General features: G+C 54.3%; 1 protein-coding gene and 1 long non-coding RNA gene across 4 annotated transcripts; one reads left to right on the top strand and one right to left on the bottom strand.

Annotated features, from left to right (window-relative positions):
- Positions 1-8,246: 8,246 nt before the first annotated feature.
- Positions 8,247-9,789, bottom strand: LOC110354982 (uncharacterized). The gene is made up of 2 exons (XR_002407259.2): positions 9,555-9,789; positions 8,247-8,584 (listed from the first exon to the last, which is right to left on the bottom strand). It is a non-coding gene; the product is annotated as an uncharacterized LOC110354982 (long non-coding RNA).
- On the top strand, positions 9,731-16,039 carry DIPK1B (divergent protein kinase domain 1B). Of its 3 annotated transcripts, XM_065035643.1 has the most exons (6): positions 9,731-10,067; positions 11,975-12,090; positions 12,491-12,625; positions 13,851-13,958; positions 14,122-14,298; positions 14,814-16,039. In XM_065035643.1, the coding sequence occupies exons 1-6, from the start codon at positions 9,746-9,748 to the stop codon at positions 15,624-15,626; spliced, it is 1,671 nt and encodes a 556-aa protein (XP_064891715.1). In that variant the 5' UTR covers positions 9,731-9,745; the 3' UTR covers positions 15,627-16,039. The 3 variants fall into 3 exon arrangements, with proteins under 3 accessions (XP_064891715.1, XP_064891716.1, XP_064891717.1); XM_065035644.1 differs by lacking the exon at positions 11,975-12,090 and having other exon boundaries at positions 12,491-12,666; XM_065035645.1 differs by lacking the exon at positions 11,975-12,090 and having other exon boundaries at positions 9,840-10,067.
- Positions 16,040-19,437: the final 3,398 nt, after the last annotated feature.

Here is a 19,437-nt window from a genome sequence, read left to right on the forward strand (position 1 = left end):
CGCCCGCCGCTACCCGCGCCGGGGCGGGACGGGCCGGGAGCGGCGGGGGCCGTAAGGGTTTGAGCCCCTCGTGGGGCCATGTGGCTGTTTTGGTTCCCATCTCGGTGACATATAAGGGATTCGGGTCCCGCCATGGTTCTAATTAAATTATTTGGGGTCCCACCATGGTACCATGCAAGGTATATAGAGTGCCTTCATGATGCCAAATAAGGTATTTGGGGTCCTGCCATGGTGCCATATAAAGTATTTGGGGTCCCATCATGGTGCCATATAAGGGATTTGGGGTCCCATCGTGGTACCATATGAGGGATTTGGGTCCCATCATGGTGCCATATAAGGTATATAGGGTCTCTTCATGGTGCCATATAAGGGATTTGGAGTCCCACCATGGTGCCATATAAAGTATTGGGGTTCCCACCATGTTGGCATATAAGGCATTTGGATACCGTCATGGTTCCCATATAAGGGATTTGAGTTCCATCATAGTGCCATATAAGGTATATGGAGGGTCCCATCATGGTGCCATAAAAGGGATTTGGATCCCATCATGGTGCTATATAAGGTATATGGGGGGGGGGGTCCCTTCATGGTACCATATAAGGGACATGCATCCGTCATGGTGCCATATAGGGAATTTAGGGTCCCATCATGTTGCTGCGGGAGGTCTTTGGGCCCTCATGGTGCTATGTGTGGTTTATGGGACCCGCATGGTGTAGTGTGGGGTCTTTGGGTCCTTCATGATGCTATGTGGGGGCTTTTGGTCTCTCTTGGCATGGTGAGGAGGATTTTGGGTCCCCTCACAGTGCTATGTAGGGTCTTTGGAGGTCTCTCATGGTGTCACGTGGGCTTTTTGGGTCACTTCATGGCATGGTGTGGGGTCTTTGGGTCTGTCACAAAAATTCACAACTGAGCAAGACCAGCATGTGTCAGTTGTGAATGTTCACGACAGGTTCCCACTCACCATGTTCCCCTGTCCCCTTGTGTCACCCGTGTGCTCTGCTGGTGCTTGATGCTGGTTTTCCACTGGCACAAACGTGCTGAGTGGGATGAAGCTTTCCTGGCTGGCACTGGGGTTAGGCCAGGATCAGACCCAGTGGCTTTGTGGGTATGAAGCTGTCGAGGGAGAGGAAAGCATGTCTGCTGGAACCCACACAAACTTTCACCGGCCTCGGCAGGTTTTGCAACACTCTTTATAGCAAAAGTCCCACGCGTGGTGGTGACTCCACTGGGCTATGACGCAACCCTGGGGCTGCAGTCCTGAGCACCTTCATGGTATCTGCAGCTTTACAGCTCCTGGAAAACTCAAGGAAAAGCCCTTTCCACATAATCCTTGTTCCCTCAGCTCTCCCTAGACTCAACAACAGACATAGCGGCTGTTCCCAAAAGAGCTCTCACCAAATCAGAAGGGGGCTTAATGCATTTTCACTGCCCCTCAGCAGATTTAATGCTTGAAGCAGCAGACAAGCTCCTTCTCTCTGCTCGAGGCCGGCGCTTCCTACAGCTGCCAGGCAATGACATCTCAGAGCTGGTCTCATGATTCTTGCTAATGCCACAAAGAACCTTTATTGTATTAGCATCTCGATGCAGCATTAGGTTAATCCCTCCAGTCTGCATCGCACAGGCTGTGCACAGAGCCTTGCTCCAGCATATGCCTGGGAAGCCACTGAGGCCTTTTCAGATGAACATATGCTGGCCCGGAGCGATTCTGCATTATCCTCGTGACTTTTGCTTTTGTTGACACGGGGAGAAAGTCACCGGTGATCTGTCACTAGGGCACCGTGAGAGCCGATCTGCTCAACTCGCAAACTCCGGCTGACATGAGGAAACTGAAATGCGAATTCCAGCACAGCCAGGGTGCTCACAGCAAATGGCATTAGCAGATATGGCACGGTGGGGATGGCAAGTGCATGTTTGCTTCTTGTGTGGGCTCCTAAAGGAGCTGGGCTGCTCTCCCCACACTCTCCAACAGAGTAATGCAAATGAAATGTTTAATATTAGTCTGTAGCTCAAGGAAGGGGAGTGATTTCTGATGCCAGATTAGAAGCCAGACATGGGCCTGCCTGCTAGCAAGCAGAGCTGTCATGCTGAGTTATTTCATAAGGCAAGCGGTTCTGCTGCCAGATGACGACAGCCTGTGCATTAACAGTGCCATAGCGAACCGCCTGATGGAAGGGGGCCCGCCAGCCCCAGCGCGCTGCGTAACGCAACAGGGATGGTGTCATCAGCCCTGAAATGTGGCTGTTTCTGGGCAGAGGAAGAAGCAACTCCTGCCCTGCCCTTGCAAGCCTGAGCAGCCAGAATGAAGGAGTTCCAAATAAAGAAAAGAGAGGAGAGGAGAGGAGAGGAGAGGAGAGGAGAGGAGAGGAGAGGAGAGGAGAGGAGAGGAGAGGAGAGGAGAGGAGAGGAGAGGAGAGGAGAGGAGAGGAGAGGAGAGGAGAGGAGAGGAGAGGAGAGGAGAGGAGAGGAGAGGAGAGGAGAGGAGAGGAGAGGAGAGGAGAGGAGAGGAGAGGAGAGGAGAGGAGAGGAGAGAAGAGAAGAGAAGAGAAGAGAAGAGAAGAGAAGAGAAGAGAAGAGAAGAGAAGAGAAGAGAAGAGAAGAGAAGAGAAGAGAAGAGAAGAGAAGAGAAGAGAAGAGAGAAGAGAAAAACCACAGCTCACTAGATTGCACTGTGTGTTTTGCATATTTAAACTACCGGCTGAATTATTTAGACCCATTGCCTGTGTCCCCTGCAGGTAGTCTAGCTGAGCGGGGTCCAGAAACACTGTCTGGAGCAAGCACCCAACAGGCAGTAAATGCTCTGCGGTTGGAGGTGCGTGTGGCACGCAGTGCCCCTCGGAACACAGACCTCAAGAGGCTGCCTTGAAAGACTGAGCAGTTTGTGCAAAGGATGTGCGTGAATCACATTTCCGTCTCACTTGTTTCAGCCTAAAAGGACACCAGTGCCTGGGAAGTGAAACCCTCATGTGGGTGACTTTGAAGCCCGTGGCCGAGTCTGCAGGGGCAGAGCTTCAGACAGACCCTCAGCTGCTGCATCGGCTCCTGCTGCCCCACGGTCACCCTCCTTTTAGTTGCTGCAATGACACATCAGCGCTCGCCTGACAACAGAGTAAACACCTGGGGAGGAACTGGGCCGTTGACTCAGCGCGGTTGGGACGCTGCCGTTACCGCAGGGCTGCGCAGGAAAACCAGAAGCATGAGGTTGCCAAACTGCCCCAGTACTGGGGTTCTGCATGCACGGGCGTCCCCGGGAAAAGAGAGAGAGCTTGAGGGAGTCTGGGAGCACGCAATTAAGAAAGAAACTTATTGTAAGTTTGTATTAGATAACTGGAGCCTTCCTTCCTGTAACCTTTACTCACCTACAAATAGTTATTGAGAAAGTGACTGTGTTATCTGATGTTCGCTCCAGCCAGCTGTGGTTTCATGGTCTCATTTGTCAGGGCCACGAGCACTTGGCAGGTTTTGGGCCCCACGAGCCCCTGCGAGCCCCCCAGGAAACATCCCTGTGCTCTGTGTGTGCCCTGGGACACCCAGCCCTACTGCTCCTGACATCCCTAAACCCATTTCTCAGCTGTGCTTTTTAAAGATTTGCTTTCTCTGAACTCGTCTCACCTCTGCCTTGAAAAACTCAACCAATTATTGAAACCCACGTCAGATCCAAGGCTGATTTGGCACAATTCTTATCCACATGAGGAACGTCACCCAGGCAGCCCCACTGAGAGCCAGGGCACTGCTCCTCTGGCTGCCCCTGAGCCCGGAGATGTGTTTGCAGAGTCAATGCACCATCAGCCAATGATTACTGCCCCCCTGGTAGACTCTGCCAGAAACAGGAGACAGCAAGAACGTGAGGCTGCACATCTTACCAGTGCATCCGCAGTTGTAAACCCAGCCTGGAAATCCCCTGCAGCTGCTGGTCTCTGTGAGACCTTGCACCATCCAGCCCAGGCAAAGCTCCGAGTGAAAGGAGAGTGTTCCGGGCACAGGACCCGGCCTCGGAAAGGGCATCTGGGTGCAGCGATCCAGCTCCTCCAGGCCCAAGGCTGTAAAACTGGAATTACTTTTCCTTTTTACTCAGTTGCAATAGGATTAGGCTTTTCCCCAAAGGTCGGGTGTAAATAAAGGAAGTTATATTGTTTCTAATGGATTTGGTGCTGGTGGAAGGGACTGGGTGGTTGACCTGGAGGCTGACGGGCTGAGCAGGGAAGGCAAAACCATTCGCCAAGGGCTTCTCCTGATGGGCACCCTGGGTTTGAAGAGGGTCCCACGTCAGAGAACCTCATCTCAGGGAACCACCAGCCCGCAGCAGTGTAACTTACCCCATCTGGGCTGGATTCCAGGGATGGTGCGGAGCCCTGTGTGTGTCTTTTCAGGGCTGTGACTCCCAGGTGCTTGTGGCCAATGCGTGCCCAAGTGTGCACCGCTGGTGCAACCTGCTTCATCCCCTCTTCTGCTCCCCTCGATCCCTTTGCTGTGCATATGTAGCTGTAATTACAGCAAAGCTGAAGATCCCATTTCCCCGGGGAGCTGCAGTAATTACCAGCCCGCGAGAGCTGGAGCAGCGGGAGGCTGGGGCTTTGGGAGTCGAGGAGAGATGTGTCCCAGGGCACAAAGGGAAGCTGATCTCCCCTGCGACCTCCATCCCTGCCTCCAGAAGGGCATTTCTCTTACTCTGAACCATCACTTGCTACCTGCTGGGTGCAGGTCCGGTTAGCAGGAGCTGTGCTCTCTCCCCGTGCTCCCTCAGGTGCACAGGCAGTGAGAATCGTGCTGGGCACGGTGTCCCCAGGCTGCACCCCGGATGCAGCAGCACTAACGGGCCTTTGGGCTAAGTCCGCAAGTGCAGTTAAATATCGGCTCAGCTGCTGCGTCACAGGCTGTTCCCGAGCCGAGCTCAGCCGTGTGGGACCCTGCGGCACCTACACAGCCTGAGCTGGCCCCGGGGCCACCGGTTGCCCTTCCGGCTCTGCCGCTTCTCTTTCCAGCCACCTTTGAAGGCAATTCCCTCCTCCTGCTCCTGAGCACATCATCCAGCCCTCTGCTCCAGCTCTCTGTGTAAAAACAGGCTCCGGCACCTGCACAGACACTTGGTGGGGCTGAGCACAGGAGCTGCGAGAGAAGAAAAATAGGTGTTGCAGCTGCAGAGTGATGGAAATGTACTGACAGCATTGGGGAGTGGTGCATCCCGAGGCACTTTCAGCACAAGGACGGTTTCTCTTGCAAACAACTCCAGTCTTGCCACAGGAATGAGCTCCGGGCTTGCCCATGGCAGGCTGAGCAGGGGCAGGGGCTGAGCTCCAGCACCGGGACCCAGCGCATCGCGGCCAGGAGGCGGCTGCATTTAGCAGGAACACGATATGAAAACAGTACCCAGCACTTCAGGCACGTTAAATTAACACCCAGCTCTTCCTGGGGTACTTGTGTGGGACCAGAGGGTGATTTGGAGGTGCTGGGGTACCTGGTATCAGATGCCATGAACTCCCCAGCTGGTCTTTTCTCATTGCACAGCATGGCCAGAGCTGCCAGCATGTTGCAATGGCTCAGGATCTCCTCCAAGCGCCAGAGTCCAGCACCAGGTGAATTCTTTCCCTGGCACACCTCCCTGGCCGTTGGAAATACAACAGGAGCACCTCAGCAGGCTAAAATGCACATGGGGAATATCTCTCCATGAAACACTTTGTTTCCCCTGTTATTGATTAATGCCTCTTAATGACTCCAGCTAAAAAAATCTTGTAGTTGCTGCCTGTCACGGAAGATCAATGGAGCAGCATTAGTGAGAGATACAGAGGCAAAGTGTCCCAGGCGAGTTCTCTGCAAAAGCCATCTCTGGGAGCAGCACTGCCACCCGCTCAATCAATAGTTCATCATGACCTCTCCCTCTCGCTTGCTTTTCTTCCCCTTGAGCTAGCCGGGCAGCAAAGGCTGCCCCAAGCTTGCACAAGAACTAGATTATAACTATCCCGATTGATCTGATATGTAAAGAATAGAGGGACCTGTTAAGCCAGCTGTCTGCATTGGAAAAACTCAACTGGCTGCACAGACAGGGTCAAACCCTCATTAATTCCTGGATGCTCGGGATCCCGCTCACGCGACACGTGAAACCTGTACCGCAGTGCTGGGGGAGTCAATTGCTCATGACAAATCCAATCTGACTCATCCCCAGAAGTTTCCCGGTCAGCTGCCTGTGCCGCAGGGGCCTTTTCACCATTAGAGCCACCCTGCCCCATCCCCCCCGCCCAGCACCCGTTTTGTGATACCTCCTTGCTTTTCCTATTTCCCTTTCTCCAGAAATCGCGGTGCTCGGGGTGTGGGGAGGAGGGGGGAGCCCTTTGCTTCTCCCACCACCAGCCTGTGCTGTAAGATGCCATGGGGAGCAGGTGTGTGTCCCAGGTGAAGTGTGGCCGTGCCTGGGGGTCCCGGGCAGGGTGGGTGCAAGGGGTCTCCTTTGCTCGGGCAGAAAAGCCTGTCCTGGCTCTGGCAGCGACAGGAGCGCTCTGGCTCGGTGTGGGGATCCATGCGGAGGGGCTGGGGGCTGGCAGGGGCTGTCTGTGGGCACGGCGAGGGAGGAATCCCCTGGGTTGTGTCTCTTAGTGCTAAGGCGTAATGATGAATTACTAAGCCTGTGCAGGGATCTGCTTGCTCAGCCTCCTTGTCCCTGCTCCTTTGCAAGCTCCTTTTCCTCCTCGGCTGGGAAGAGCCCGTGGTTGACACATGACAGAAATCCTAATGAGAGCGGCTCCCCTTGCAGAGCTGCTGGGCTCCCAGCCACAGTCACCAGGCTCTGTCTTTAAGCTTGGCACTGCCTGCAGAGCCCTTGGGCTGCCCCCCTTCCACCCCACAGAGCTCTTGGAGAGGGACAGGGACCCCCCTGGGGTGTCCCCAGCCCAAGGGGCTGGGGGTGAATGGAGAGTGAGACCTCCAAACCATCCCCAGCAAGTCAGGAGCTCTGCGGGGGGTACACGTCTGGCCCAAAACACACAAGGAACCCCCGCAGCCCCATCTTTCTCCCCTCTCTAATTCCGGAGCGCTTAATTACAAGTAGCAAGGGTTTGGAGAGGAAGCGGAGGGGGCGAGCACAGGACAGATTGAAGGGAAGATTGTGCTGGGGGTGGCAGGGCTGTCAAGCCAGAAACACAAGAGCTGATTAGCATTTCTAATTATACTGGCTGTGCCCAGCCCCATCAGGGCCCGTCAGAGGCAGCTGACGGGTGTGCAGAGCCAGCTGTGGATGCCACGCAGGGAGCGCCCGCAATCAGCCTCAGATCCTTAAAGGATGCACAGAAAAGAGCGTTAGAGCCTGGATCTGTCACCTCCTGAGCTGCAGCAGCACCAGGGAATGCTGGGCACCATCACACCCCCCAGGACAGGAATCCCTCTGGATTGCAGCCACGCGGGTGATGCTGGCGGTGCTGCTTGGATTGGGGAGAATGTGACGGGGGGAGCGTGTGTCCCTATTTCGGTTCTGGGTCCTGTACCCCTGCCAAACAGCAGCTCTGGCCACTGTGGGTGATGGCATCTGGCCATGCTGTCCCCAGCTGTCACCCACCACTGGCATCCCCCCTGAGGAAGGTGGGTGGCAAAGGGTGCTCGGGAGGGGACAAAGGGGCAGGTGGGCTGGAGATCATTGTGCACAAGTCAGGGCTTCTCACTACTTTGCTGTTAGCACCACCTGGCAAGATAATTTATTCAGTATTGAATAACATTATCGTGTAATCGGGCAAATATTATGGGATAGTGGATGACCGTTACAAGGCTGTGGGTGCCCTGATTGCTCCCATGTCCCCAGGACGCAGCGCTCTTGGGGATGTGCCCGCAGAGCCACCACATGGCTGGGAAGTGATCAGAGGCCAGCGCGCGGGTTTAGCAGAGATTAGCTGGGCTTTCCTGGGCCGAGTGACCCGGGAGAAACTGAAGCCACTTAATCAAGGGAACGAGCGAAAGCCTCCCAGGGAGGAGATCAGCATCGGCTGCTTTCAGCATCATCTGGATGCTGACAGCTCCTTGGGGACCATTGTCGCCATCTCCCCGCCACACGGAGCAGCTCTGTGTGCCTGCCTGCTGCCAGGAGCCTGGCCTGGCACTGCTGGGGGATTTTTGGGAAGGAGAGAGACCCCCTGCACAGGGCAGCCCGGGCTATGGGCACGGGGTGGCAACGCGAGCATCTCTGGTCCTCCACATGCCCAGGGTATAAAGGGGAGACAGGCACACAGGGAGAGATCCCGCTGCCCTTGTGCGTTGAATATAAGATATAATCACACCTGCAGAATTTTTATTACTCTTTTGATTGGATTAATTAATCATTCAGTGATAACTGCTCATTAGGCATTCCAACAATCAATACTAATCACTTAATTACTTGGCATATTACAGCTCGGGAAGGTCTGCTCATTCCTAATTAGATTCTCTGGACAATCCACCCCTGAACGTTGCAGAGCCCCACAGCAGAGATCCATGGCACTTCAAGCCTCTCTCAGCTTTGGCCCAGACACGTCGTTTCCCATCTCTGATGAGCATGAAAATAACCATCTTCAGGTTGGGAGGGAAATAAGGAATTTATGGTTGCTTGAGCAGAGGAGCTGTTTTCCTGTAGCTGTGAAGCAAAGCAGCATATTGTAGCACCCGTACCCTCCTCATCCTCACAGCTGCCTCAGCTACCAGACACCCAGCAACGCATCTTCCTGTCCCCACCGTTTTCCAAATTACCAGCCCCACCAGGAAAAAAAAAAAAAACACAATGGATCTCTCTTTTATTGGGCTAATTAAAACTAAAAATAAACTGTGTAAGCTCCAGAGAACCATCCTGGCTTCAGGAGGATGTAAAATCCTGCACGGAGGAGAGCTGCAGGCAGACAAGGCAATGTTAACCCGGCCCCTCGCTGAAGCAACACCGTGGGCAATGTCTGCTCGGCGAGGCGAGCGTGGAGGTCACGGCGCCGCTCTGGCTTCGCACAGCGGGAGAGCAGCAGGGATCTCCTTGATATTAAAAGAAGGCAGCAAACAAGCTGCAGGATTTGGGGTGTTTTGGTGTGAATTTGTTGTGATGCTCATTATTTATAGTAGCTGATCAGATAAGGCCAGCAAAGGCTTTTGCTGGTTAGTCCTCAGGCACCCGATGCTTGACAACGAGTAGGAACCGCTGGGTTATGATGCGACCAGCTTGTCTTCAAAGATCGTTTTGAGCCAAATTCAAATGGAAGGAAGCAATCTGAACCACGAAAAGGGGACAAATGGATAATCTGAAGATTTACTAATAGCGAGTGAGGAATTATCTTAACAATGGCCCCATCACTGACCCTCCCAGACCATTTTGCATCATATTTTTGTCTCCCCCCTTGCTCTAGCAGCCCCCCTGGATGAGAGGCTGTCCCTGGGCTGTCTGCTCGCAGCTGACACAAAGCAGTCCCTGTCTCGCCTGGAGGTTTCGCTGCCCAGACGCAATGCAAACAGGGACACAGACACTGCTGCTCGGGTTTAAGATTCAGGAGGGAGACAGCGGGGAAGGGAGCGAGCAGGGGCGATGCCGGGGGGCACACAGCCCTGGGGCCGTGCTTGCAACTCACCCGCTGCAGGCCGGGGGGGCTCTCCCAGGCTGCCCCCCGAATCGCTTTAAATAAAACCCAAGCTGCTGTGAGCGCTGGCGGGGATCAGCATCTCCATGAACCCCCAACCGGGTACCCCCGGGCGGTGGGGTGAGCCTGGGGGTGGGACTCCCGGGTGGGTTTTACCCCCGGGGCGGGTGGGGTGGGGGCTGATGCGGTGGGGCCGTACCGGGCGGCCGCCCCCCGCCTCCCTGAGCTGCGGCGGAGCTGACGCGCCGCCCCCGCCGCGCCGAGCCGGGCGGAGCCGCGCTGAGCCCCGCCGGGCCGGGCCGGACGCTGCGGCGGAGCGAGCGGGTGGCGAGGGCTCGGGCCACCCCCGCCGGCCCCCCCCGGCTCCCCCCCGGCGGCGAGGCGGGGGCCGCGGCCATGCCCCCCGGTGCTTGAGGCCCGCGGCCGCGGGGCGCCCGCAGCATGCGGAGGATCCGGCGACTGGTGCATCTGGTGCTGTTCTGCCCCCTCTCCAAGGGCCTGCAGGTACCGGGGGCGATGCGCTGGGGTGGGGGGATGCGCCGGGTCCGGGGGCTGCTCGGTGATGTCCGTCTCTCCATCCCGGCACCGGCCGCTCACAAAGGGAAGCTCCGCTGCGGTTCCCCCGCTGGCCGGTGCAAGGGGCTGGGGAGCCGCGAACCGGCACCGGGAGGACCCGGACCGGCACCGGGGGAGCCCAGAGCGGCACCGTGAGCCGCAGGCGGTTGCATAACCCTCGCTCTGCGGTGCTGGGGGAGCCGCACTGGCCGCGAAGCACCAGGGCAGCCCATCCCTCAGCGGTGAATGAAGAAGCCGATGCAGCAGCTCAGGGCAGGGATGACTTCTTCCCTCTCTTTCTTTCTTTGATTTATTTATTTATTTTTGCTTCCCTGCTTCCCCTCCCTGAATTACTGGGGGTTGGTGGGAACTCATCTCGGTGCTCCTGGGACCCAGCGGTGGTGAGGTTGAGGATGCTGGCCTGGGTGTTTTCTCTGCAGTCATGGAGTGAGAAACCCTGACTGACAAAGGTCCTGGACCAGAGAGGTTATGGTGGCTGGAGAGAAAAAGGAGGGACACAGGAAGGTGGCTCTGTGTGTCCCCAGGACAGTCAAGAGCCAGATGGGTGCTGTGGCTCCGCTCCCAAGGAAAATGGGCCTTTGGTTGATGAGCTTCCATGCAGGTTGTCTTCTTGCGAGACAAAAGGGCTGAGGAACGGTTGTGTGGGGCCACGGGGGTGGGCAGGGGCTGGGGACTGGGTCTGGCAAGGAGAGCCAAGCTGGGTGCATTGGGGAGAGGGTGGGTTCCCTTGTGCCAGGATACACCCTGGAGGGGGTGACAGTCACACCAACTGCCCCTGGGAGCACGCCAGCCCTGGCACCGTCCCCACCGCTGCGACCCACTGCGAAACAACCCCCCATGTTCCCAGGGCACTGCAGGGGAGCAGCAGGGATGGAGCGGGATTTTGTGTTGCTGCATCCATTTTGCCTTTGAACAGTTGTGGCCTGAAGTCACTTCCAGGTCCCCCAGAGTCACCGTAAAACTAAACACAGCAGCTCACTGAAGCGAAGGGTAACAGGCTGTGGTGCAGGCTGCTGGTGAGGCGGTGGGCAGGGAAGTCCCTGTGCCTCGAGACTGAGCCCTTGGAAGAAGCCTTAGCACTAAACACAAATCCAAACTATTGCCAAAGCCCAGTGGAAGCTTTTGTTTCAATGCATAACCGACCTCCGCATTTCTCTCCATCATTTAGAGGGACAATGAAGCCAGCACTCCCAATGCCATGCTCAGGTCTCAGTCCTGATCCCTCTTCTGCCCTGGGAATGTGATGGATTCTAGGTCCAAATAAGCAAAAAAGGACATTTTGGCCATTCCAGTGTCTCTAGTGGGAAATCCATGGAAAGAGCCCCTTTGCTGAGGACAGGGGGCCTGGTGGGTCACATACCCTTCACTGGGCAGTTTTTGGGGGGCTGCAGTACTGGGGAGGATCTCATGGGTCACAGTGGTTTGTCTCTGACTGCAGACCTGAGCTGCTTTTCAGCTCCCAGGAGCAGCCACGGATCCTTCGTCTCTGCCGCGTCCTCGCCGTGGTCGGGCTCACTTTAATGGGTGTTAATGAGTGGCGCCACTGCTTGATGGGCAAAACGGGCATCCCGGCTCACTTCACACTTTGGCATTTCCAATTAACATGCAAGATGTAATTTTGAGACAGACCTGCCTGCCTGATTCCTGTGAAGCCCATTTGTGGGGTCTGGGCACAAGGAGAGAGGAGGGTTTGGAGGGGGCCACTGGCCAAAGGCTCTCTTAGCCTGGTGAGAAGCAGGAAATATCTATAGATGGAAGGATCAGCTCCCTGCCCTTAGGAACTGCTGGGGATCTGCACTGTGTTACACGGGTCAGGTAAACAACCTGTATTGCAGGGAGGCCAGATGGCAGCAGCGCTGCCGCTTGCAGGGTCAGAGGGGAAGAAACGACGCCAGCAAAACAAAATCACGCTGCGAGCCGCTTGCACCGAGTATTATCCACGCGCTTCCAGGTTTGTTACTCGCTCGCTCCCACGCGGGAGCTGGCAGCAGCCGCCTGCTGTGCCCGGGGTGGGATATGCAAGGGGGGTTCTGCTGATAAGGGTCTCCCCAGGCAGAAGCAGAACCTCTGGCAGCCCAAATGGTGAGTCCTGGGGTTGCAGAGGCAGCGGCTCAGCCCTGGTGTGGGCAGCAGAGCGGGTGCAGCTGGCCCCTCACAGCCCAGCGCTGTCATCTCCCCGCTTTTAGGGAATGTTAAGTGACCTACTTGCAGCAGGAGTTGCATAATAGGCTGGTGAATGTATATTAAAAAAATAAGCTGAAGGTTTCACCAGTGCTCAGGTTGGTTTGTATAAAAGAAGTTGCCCTTATCCAGAACCCCGAGCCTTCACCAGCGTTTTCTTTTCCTTCCAGAGTCGCCTCCCGGGCATCAAGGTGAAATACCTGCTGGTGGTGTGGCTGGGCATCTTCGTGGGCAGCTGGGTGGCGTACATGCATTACTCGTCCTACTCGGAGCTCTGCCGCGGCCACATCTGCCGGATGATAATCGTGAGTGGCGGCCAGTGCTGGTCCCCGTTTGGGGTACTGGGGTGAGTGGGGCTGTGGGAACCCCTTTTCGAGCCCCCCGAGCCCTGTGCGGTGCTTTGCACCCTTCACAGGAGCTGGGACAGGGAGCCCTCCTGGCAGCAGCATCCCCGGTGTCACACGGAGCGGGAGAGGTGACCTTATCCTGCCAGGGTGACGGCAAAACCATTTAATCAGATGTTGGAGGGAAGCTGGCCAGGGCAGGCCGGGCAAATGTGGGCAGATTAACGTCTGTGGAGATGAAGTTGCAATGTCAGAGCAGAATCTGCGGGCAGGGAGAGCATCGCGCCAGCCCCCCCGAGCTCCGCAGAGGAAAAGGGAGCGGTGGGTACCTCTCTGTGCCTAATGATGTGCTCTAAAGAGAGCACCAGCCTGCACCAAGAGCTGAGCCCTCATGGGAGCTTGGCTCGCTGTGTTTTGCCACACCTGGGGTTTGCAGGGGGTGCAGCTTGCACCCCACAGCATCTATGGGACCTCAGGACTGCTGTGTGTGCCCCATGGCAGGGCACCCTCCCAGGCAAGGAGGGGGATGCCAGGCTCTGGCTGAGAACGCCTCGTTCATCAGTCCTTCAGCAGAGAAGGGAGGCAGGAATTGCCATAACAACAGCAACGATCGTTTAATTTGATTTTCTGCATGACTCTGACCACAGGGTCTCGGGCGCTAATTCCTGTGCTGAGCTCGGGGTTTAAGATGCCGTGTCTGGCTGTGTCCCCTGCGAACAGGTCTAGGGGTTAATTCCCATCCATGTCGGGAGGAAAACAAACAAAAAGAGGGAAAGAGGCAGTGAATTCCTGCAGCTCCTGTTTTCAGCCCTGCGGCTGTTGTGCCTGGCAGAGCTGCCGCCTCTCCTGCCCAGGGATGTCATCCAGCCACCCCGACTGCACTCGGAGCCACGTTCTGTCCCTGTCCCCACCATACCCTGGACCAGGGCCAGCCCAGCTCACAGCGGGGGCTGCTGTTCTGCTGAGCAGCCTGAGCATCCTCATCCTCACTCATTCCCACACTGGCCTGTCCTCCATCCCAGCAGCTCCCCAGCCCCTGGGCTTGCGGCAGGAGCACCTGGGAGCAAATCCCCTGCGGTCCCTCCAGCAGCACGGGGGGGTCCCTGCTGTCCCCATCCCACCTTGCATAAAGCACTTAGGAAAACGGGGAGCTGCCCCCACTGAGCTCCTCTCTCTGCCTCCCCAGTGCGACCAGTACAAGAAAGGAATCATTTCTGGCTCCACGTGCAAAGACCTGTGTGAGGAACGCAGCCTCCACTTCCAGCACTGCCTCTCCTCCTCTCCCACCCAGCAGGTAGGTCTTTCCACATTGCTGGGGGTGGGCGAGAGCATCAAAGATGGGAAATGTCCTCCTCCACCCACCCGCATGTCTGTTCCTCACCCCATCCCTGGTCCCCATCCCAAACCCAACAGCACTCGCTGTTGTTTTCCACCGTGTCCCCTCTCCCTGGCTGTAGGTTTACAGCGGGCTCTGGAGGGAGACAGAGGTGATCATCAAATGTGGCATCGAAGAAGCTTTCAAGGCAGACAGCCACCCAGCCTCGGTGCCCAGGAGGGACGTGGTCCTCTTTGACAAACCCACACGGGGGACGTCGATGGATGAGTTCAAAGAAATGCTCCTGAACTTCCTCAAGGTCAGTGCGGAGGGTCCCTCTGGGATCTTGTGGGCCTGGGGTGCCACTTGTGATTCAGAAAAATCTAAAATGTGTCTTTCCTTCCGCTTAAATGAGAGCTCCTCTGGCTCACAGTCCATCAGCTGGGCGCTGGGCAGGGCTCCTTACCCTTAACACAGAGCAAGTGCTGAGTTAGCCAAGAAAAACCCCTTCCATTCTCACCCAGCAGTTCTTATTTGCAAGACCTGGTTCTAGAGCTGCTCCAAGGCTGGTAAAATTCTGCTGGAGCTGAATTTAGAGCCATACACTATGGGACAGCACCGAATTTGCTCGAACACGGTGGCCGTTTCCTCCTCTCCCAAGCTCAGGGTTTGATTCTTCAGTTCGGTTTCACGATCCTGAGTTCAGGTTTTGTTTCTCCAGTTTGGTTTCATGATCCTGAGCTCAGGTTTTGATTCTCCAGTTCGGTTTCACGATCCTGAGCCCGAGCACAGGGAGCCACAAGGGTCTGATGCCACTTCTTGTTCCGTTCACAGTCCAACCTGGGAGATCAGCCTTCTCTGGCAGCCTTGGTGAGCCGGATCATCGCCATGGCAGATGTGAACCGGGATGGCAAAGTGTCTTTAGCAGAGGCCAAATCCATCTGGGCCCTACTTCAGCTCAACGAGTTTCTTCTCATGCTCTCCTTGCATGAGAAAGAGCACACGTCCAAGCTTCTGGGGCACTGCGGGGACCTCTACGTCACTGAGAAGATCCCCCACACCTCGCTTTACGGAGTGGATGTCCCAGATTTCCTCCAGACGCTGCTGCCTTCAGTTGTCCACCAACTCATCCACCAGTGGTCTGCACCAGCCTGGCCCCGGCGGGCCAAGATCTCCATCGGCCTTCTGGAGTTCGTGGAGGAGATATTCCACGGGACCTACGGGAACTTCTACATCTGTGAGACCAGCTTGAAGAACGTGGGCTACAACGACAAATTTGACTTCAAAATGGTCAACCTGAGGAAGGTGGCGACGGAGATGACAATCCGAGGTTTCCTCAAGGGCCGTCACTGTGAGCAGAACGTGGACTGCACCTACGGGAAGGACTGCATGGCCACGTGCGACAAACTCCTGAAGCAGTGCAAGAGCGAGGTGGTGCAGCCCAACCTGGCCAAGGTCTGCGGGCTGCTGCAGGACTACCTGCTGTATGGGGCGCCGCTGGAGCTGAAGGACGAGCTGCAGAAGCAGCTCCGAACTTGCATGACCCTCAGCGGGCTGGCCAGCCAGATGGAAGTGCACCACTCCCTGGTGCTGAACAACCTCAAGACCTTGCTCTGGAAGAAGATCTCAAACACCAAATATTCCTAACGGTGGGAAGCACGGCCCTGGAGTTTAGAACCCACAATCTTGGAGTGAAGTCCAAGGGTTGAAGGTCTGTTTCTCCATCATCTCCCCCATGGGAAAAAATACACCTTACACAGGGAGTTCAGCTTCTCCTTCATGGAAAACCAAGCGTCATGACTTCCACCGCCCAGCAGAATCATCGGTACGGTCGGCAGGAGCGTGCTGCGGAGCTGGGGCACCAGGAGCCGGGCTGGACGCGCGGGGGGAGAAGATGCCGCGGGGAGCGATAAGGAAGCGGAGCCCAGCTGGACACGCCTGACTGGTCCTGGGTGAACAGGGGAGCAGCGCAGAGCGACGAGAATGAATCATTCATGCTGTACTTGTCACATCTTCTTTTGATGAACGTCTCTGATGTAAATAAATCGCTTTTACGTGAATCACGCCAGTACATCAATAGCGCAACAGCAGCCTTTTAAGTACCAGCTTGTTTGTGATCTAAAAAGGAGGAGAAAAGGTAGATTTCCCTATTGAAATGTCTCTCCTTAAGTGTCTGAGTCATTCCGCCATCAGATCCAGCTGTAGCATAGGAAGCGGATAAGCTGTCTTTTCCACAGCAGAGAATCCTGGCAGATCTTTGATTCCTTTTTCAAGTGCCTGACCCCAGACAGCGACGGGATGTGATGCGATGGCTGGTGTGAGGTTCCCACCCGCCTGCTCCTGCCCTCGGGCTCAAATCGGCAGCTCAGGCCGTTCCCTCGCACGTGTCGGCTTTGGCGGCATCTGAGGCCAAGAACAGCTTAAAGGAAAAGGGCTAAATACAAACAATTCTGACCAGTTAACGTAGGTGCTCAGTGTGTTACTTCCCACAATACTCAGTGCAGGGATAAGCCAACCTCTTGGTTTAATTCTCCTAAAACTAAGCTGGGCTTGCACTGCAGAGGTTAAGAGATTAGTACGAGAATAATCCACTGCTTCTCCCTTTATTAAAAATGAATTTCCAGGCAAGCTTTCAGCAGGTTTCAAGTCATTTGTTTGGCTGTGTACACACTACCAAGGTCTCTAACTACAGTCTGTTTCCTTTATAAGCTCTATTATAGCAACCTTTTAAAACCAGGGTAGAGAGGTCAGGTTTATGTAAACTACCCCACGCTCGCTGTTCCCAGCACAATCGTACTCCTGCTGCTGGACCATATGTTGACGCTCCTGCCAACAGTTGCTTAGTGAAGTGGAGCGTATATCTGAAGTACAATCACCGAGAAAAAAAACACATCTGACAGTATATATAGCCTGGGAAGGCAATCGGTGTCCTGTCTGCAAGTTTATGAGCCCTTGGGAGGAGAGATATCAGTCTTTCCCTCTGTTAGTTCTATAGGATCATCATTACCTCTCGGTGTTATTTATGGAGGAAATGTTTCAGTGTCAACAGGGCTCTAAATCGACGCGGAGCCACCGTCGCTCGCTTCCCACAGAGGAGTTGCCTTCCCAACATAATTCATCCGCAGGAAGGTTGAGCATTTGTCAGGTTTGTTGTTTGAAGGTTGGCGAGTTCTCAGCCCCTCAGTCACTCTGAATTTAGTAAAAACACTGCAAATGTGGCCAGGGTCCCACCTGTGGGTGCTGCACTGGTGGGTGCACGTTCACCTGTACCGAGGAACTGGATTTAGTGGAGTTTGGTAACCAGGCTCCGTGCAGCCACCCCAGCTCCTCATCTATTGTCCTGCATTCCCATGGCAACCAGCTCCAACGATTAATCTTCTGCTATTAGAAAAAAGGAACCCAACAACCCCACCCAATCCTCTCCTCAGATTTTCAGGAAAGCCATTTTTCACCCTCCCCGGTGTTTGAAATTTCCTAGGACGTTTTGTCTAGAAAGTGCCAGTTGGGGACAGAGGTGAGCAGCAAGACTTGTACTTTCAGCTGTTTGAAGTAAAAACGCAGCCCAGTTCTCATGTCCACAAATAAAAAGTCTTAGGTCCCCACCTGGTTAAAAATCAGTGTTACTTGGGGTGCTACGAATACACAAGCATAATCATTTCAGACTTATTGTAGGTGGCATCTTTATTTAGTTTTCTTTTTAAGAATCCTTCTTAACGATGTAAACAGAGACAGAAACAGCAGCGCTTTAAAAAATGGCTGGGAAACCAGCACATGAGCTGACAACTTGTACGGTTGCTCCATAGGAACACAAAAGCAGAGAGGACGCTGGGAGCAGAAGAGCTGTAACTTGTTTTAAAGGGACATTTGAGTCCACAGGTTGCAGCAGACAGAACCTCCAGCAGCGCTTTGGACCCACGGATGGGAAAAGGTGAAGTTTTAGGAATCTGCAGATGTTCAAATGCAGACGCTGCCACTTCTTTTGCCACAGCCAGGTTTGCTACAAATTCTGTAACTCCGGGCGTGATCTGCAAACACAAAACGAACCAGGATGTTAGACAATGTCAAATTACAGCTAGTAATAAATGTCATACTAAGCAGCTAATTAACCCGTACCACCCAGCCTCCCACTGTTCACCACGCTGAGGCTGATCCGAGCTGAGGCACCGCAGCGCGTCGGGACAGAGAACTGCTTTTAATTTCAGAGGCAACATTTTCAGCTAATTGAAGAATCACATCAGGTTTGTCTTGGGACCGTCCACAGATTTTTCACATCCCAGAGTAGAAAAGAAAAGCTTCATAAAATGAAATCAAATTTTAGAGGAGTCATCAGCTGGGCTCGGTGATCACAACTCACAGGGAATCCTTGGAAGTAAGGGGATAATTTAACAGCACAATAGCTGGAGCCCGCTCTTGGTTTCTCTTTCACTCTCAGGCTCCCTAAATAGCAAAGGCGAGTTTGCCAATCCCAGTGCAGAGGCAAACTATTAATAGTGCCAATAGAGAAAAGCTGAGCTTATTCCAGCGTTCACAGCCATGACATAAACCAGTTCTAAACGGTGACGGGCTAAGATAACGCGTAGAAAGATTTTTAATGTCTCTCGAAGTGACTTTAATACAAAATATTCATATTTTCCACAACTGAAAGCCAGATAATTTTTTCAGTAAAGCAGTATTCACAGCCTGGGATTGCTGCTCAGCCTCGGGTACATGGTTAACAGCAAATGCTATTAGGCAAATTTTAATAGCTATCCTGTGCCTCACGCAGTAAAGTTCTAAAGAGACACTCATCACCTCTACAGGACCCTTGATGTGAGTCAAGTCTGATGAAATAACTCAAATATGTATTCCAGGGTTAAAAGAAGTCAGGAAATTTAAACAGAAGAGTCACATCTTAAGACCGTCTTCTTTGCATAACCAGCTCCCGAACCACCTCATTAGCATTCTTTTCCAAAGCCACCGCTGCTGGGCAGTGACTTTTCCCAATTAAATGGCTCGTTTTGCAGCCAGCAGCTCCTTGTGTGGTTAGTGGCACCTCTGGCCCTCGTAATGCCCGTTTAATGAGGACATTTTCCCCCATTTAGCACTGCCAGATTTTGTCAGGCTATTAGCCGCTGCAAAGCCTCAGAGTCTCACCCACTGCCCATGTGTAGCCAGAGCTGCTCTCATTAATTTTTGGATTGTATTACCAAAAATCAATCATTTTGTTTCTTCCTTCGTTATGCCTAAGACACAATTGCGTTACCTTGCACATCTGGGCCACGTTCTTTTTTCAGCAGCGTTTTGTGCCAGGCTGCAGCACTACAAGAGGCTGCTTTGGTAACATCAGGCACATGAGAGTGTAAACTCTCAATAAGTGTCTTGTTCTGACAGCTGCCCCTAAGGATGCACTTGAGGAGCAGAGAAGGGCAGTTTGAGTGAAATAGAGTTAATCACAAGGGTTTTTTTACAGTTCCTTACA

This window comes from Columba livia, chromosome 19 (genome assembly GCF_036013475.1).
Source record: "Columba livia isolate bColLiv1 breed racing homer chromosome 19, bColLiv1.pat.W.v2, whole genome shotgun sequence".
NCBI classification, from domain to species: domain Eukaryota; kingdom Metazoa; phylum Chordata; class Aves; order Columbiformes; family Columbidae; genus Columba; species Columba livia.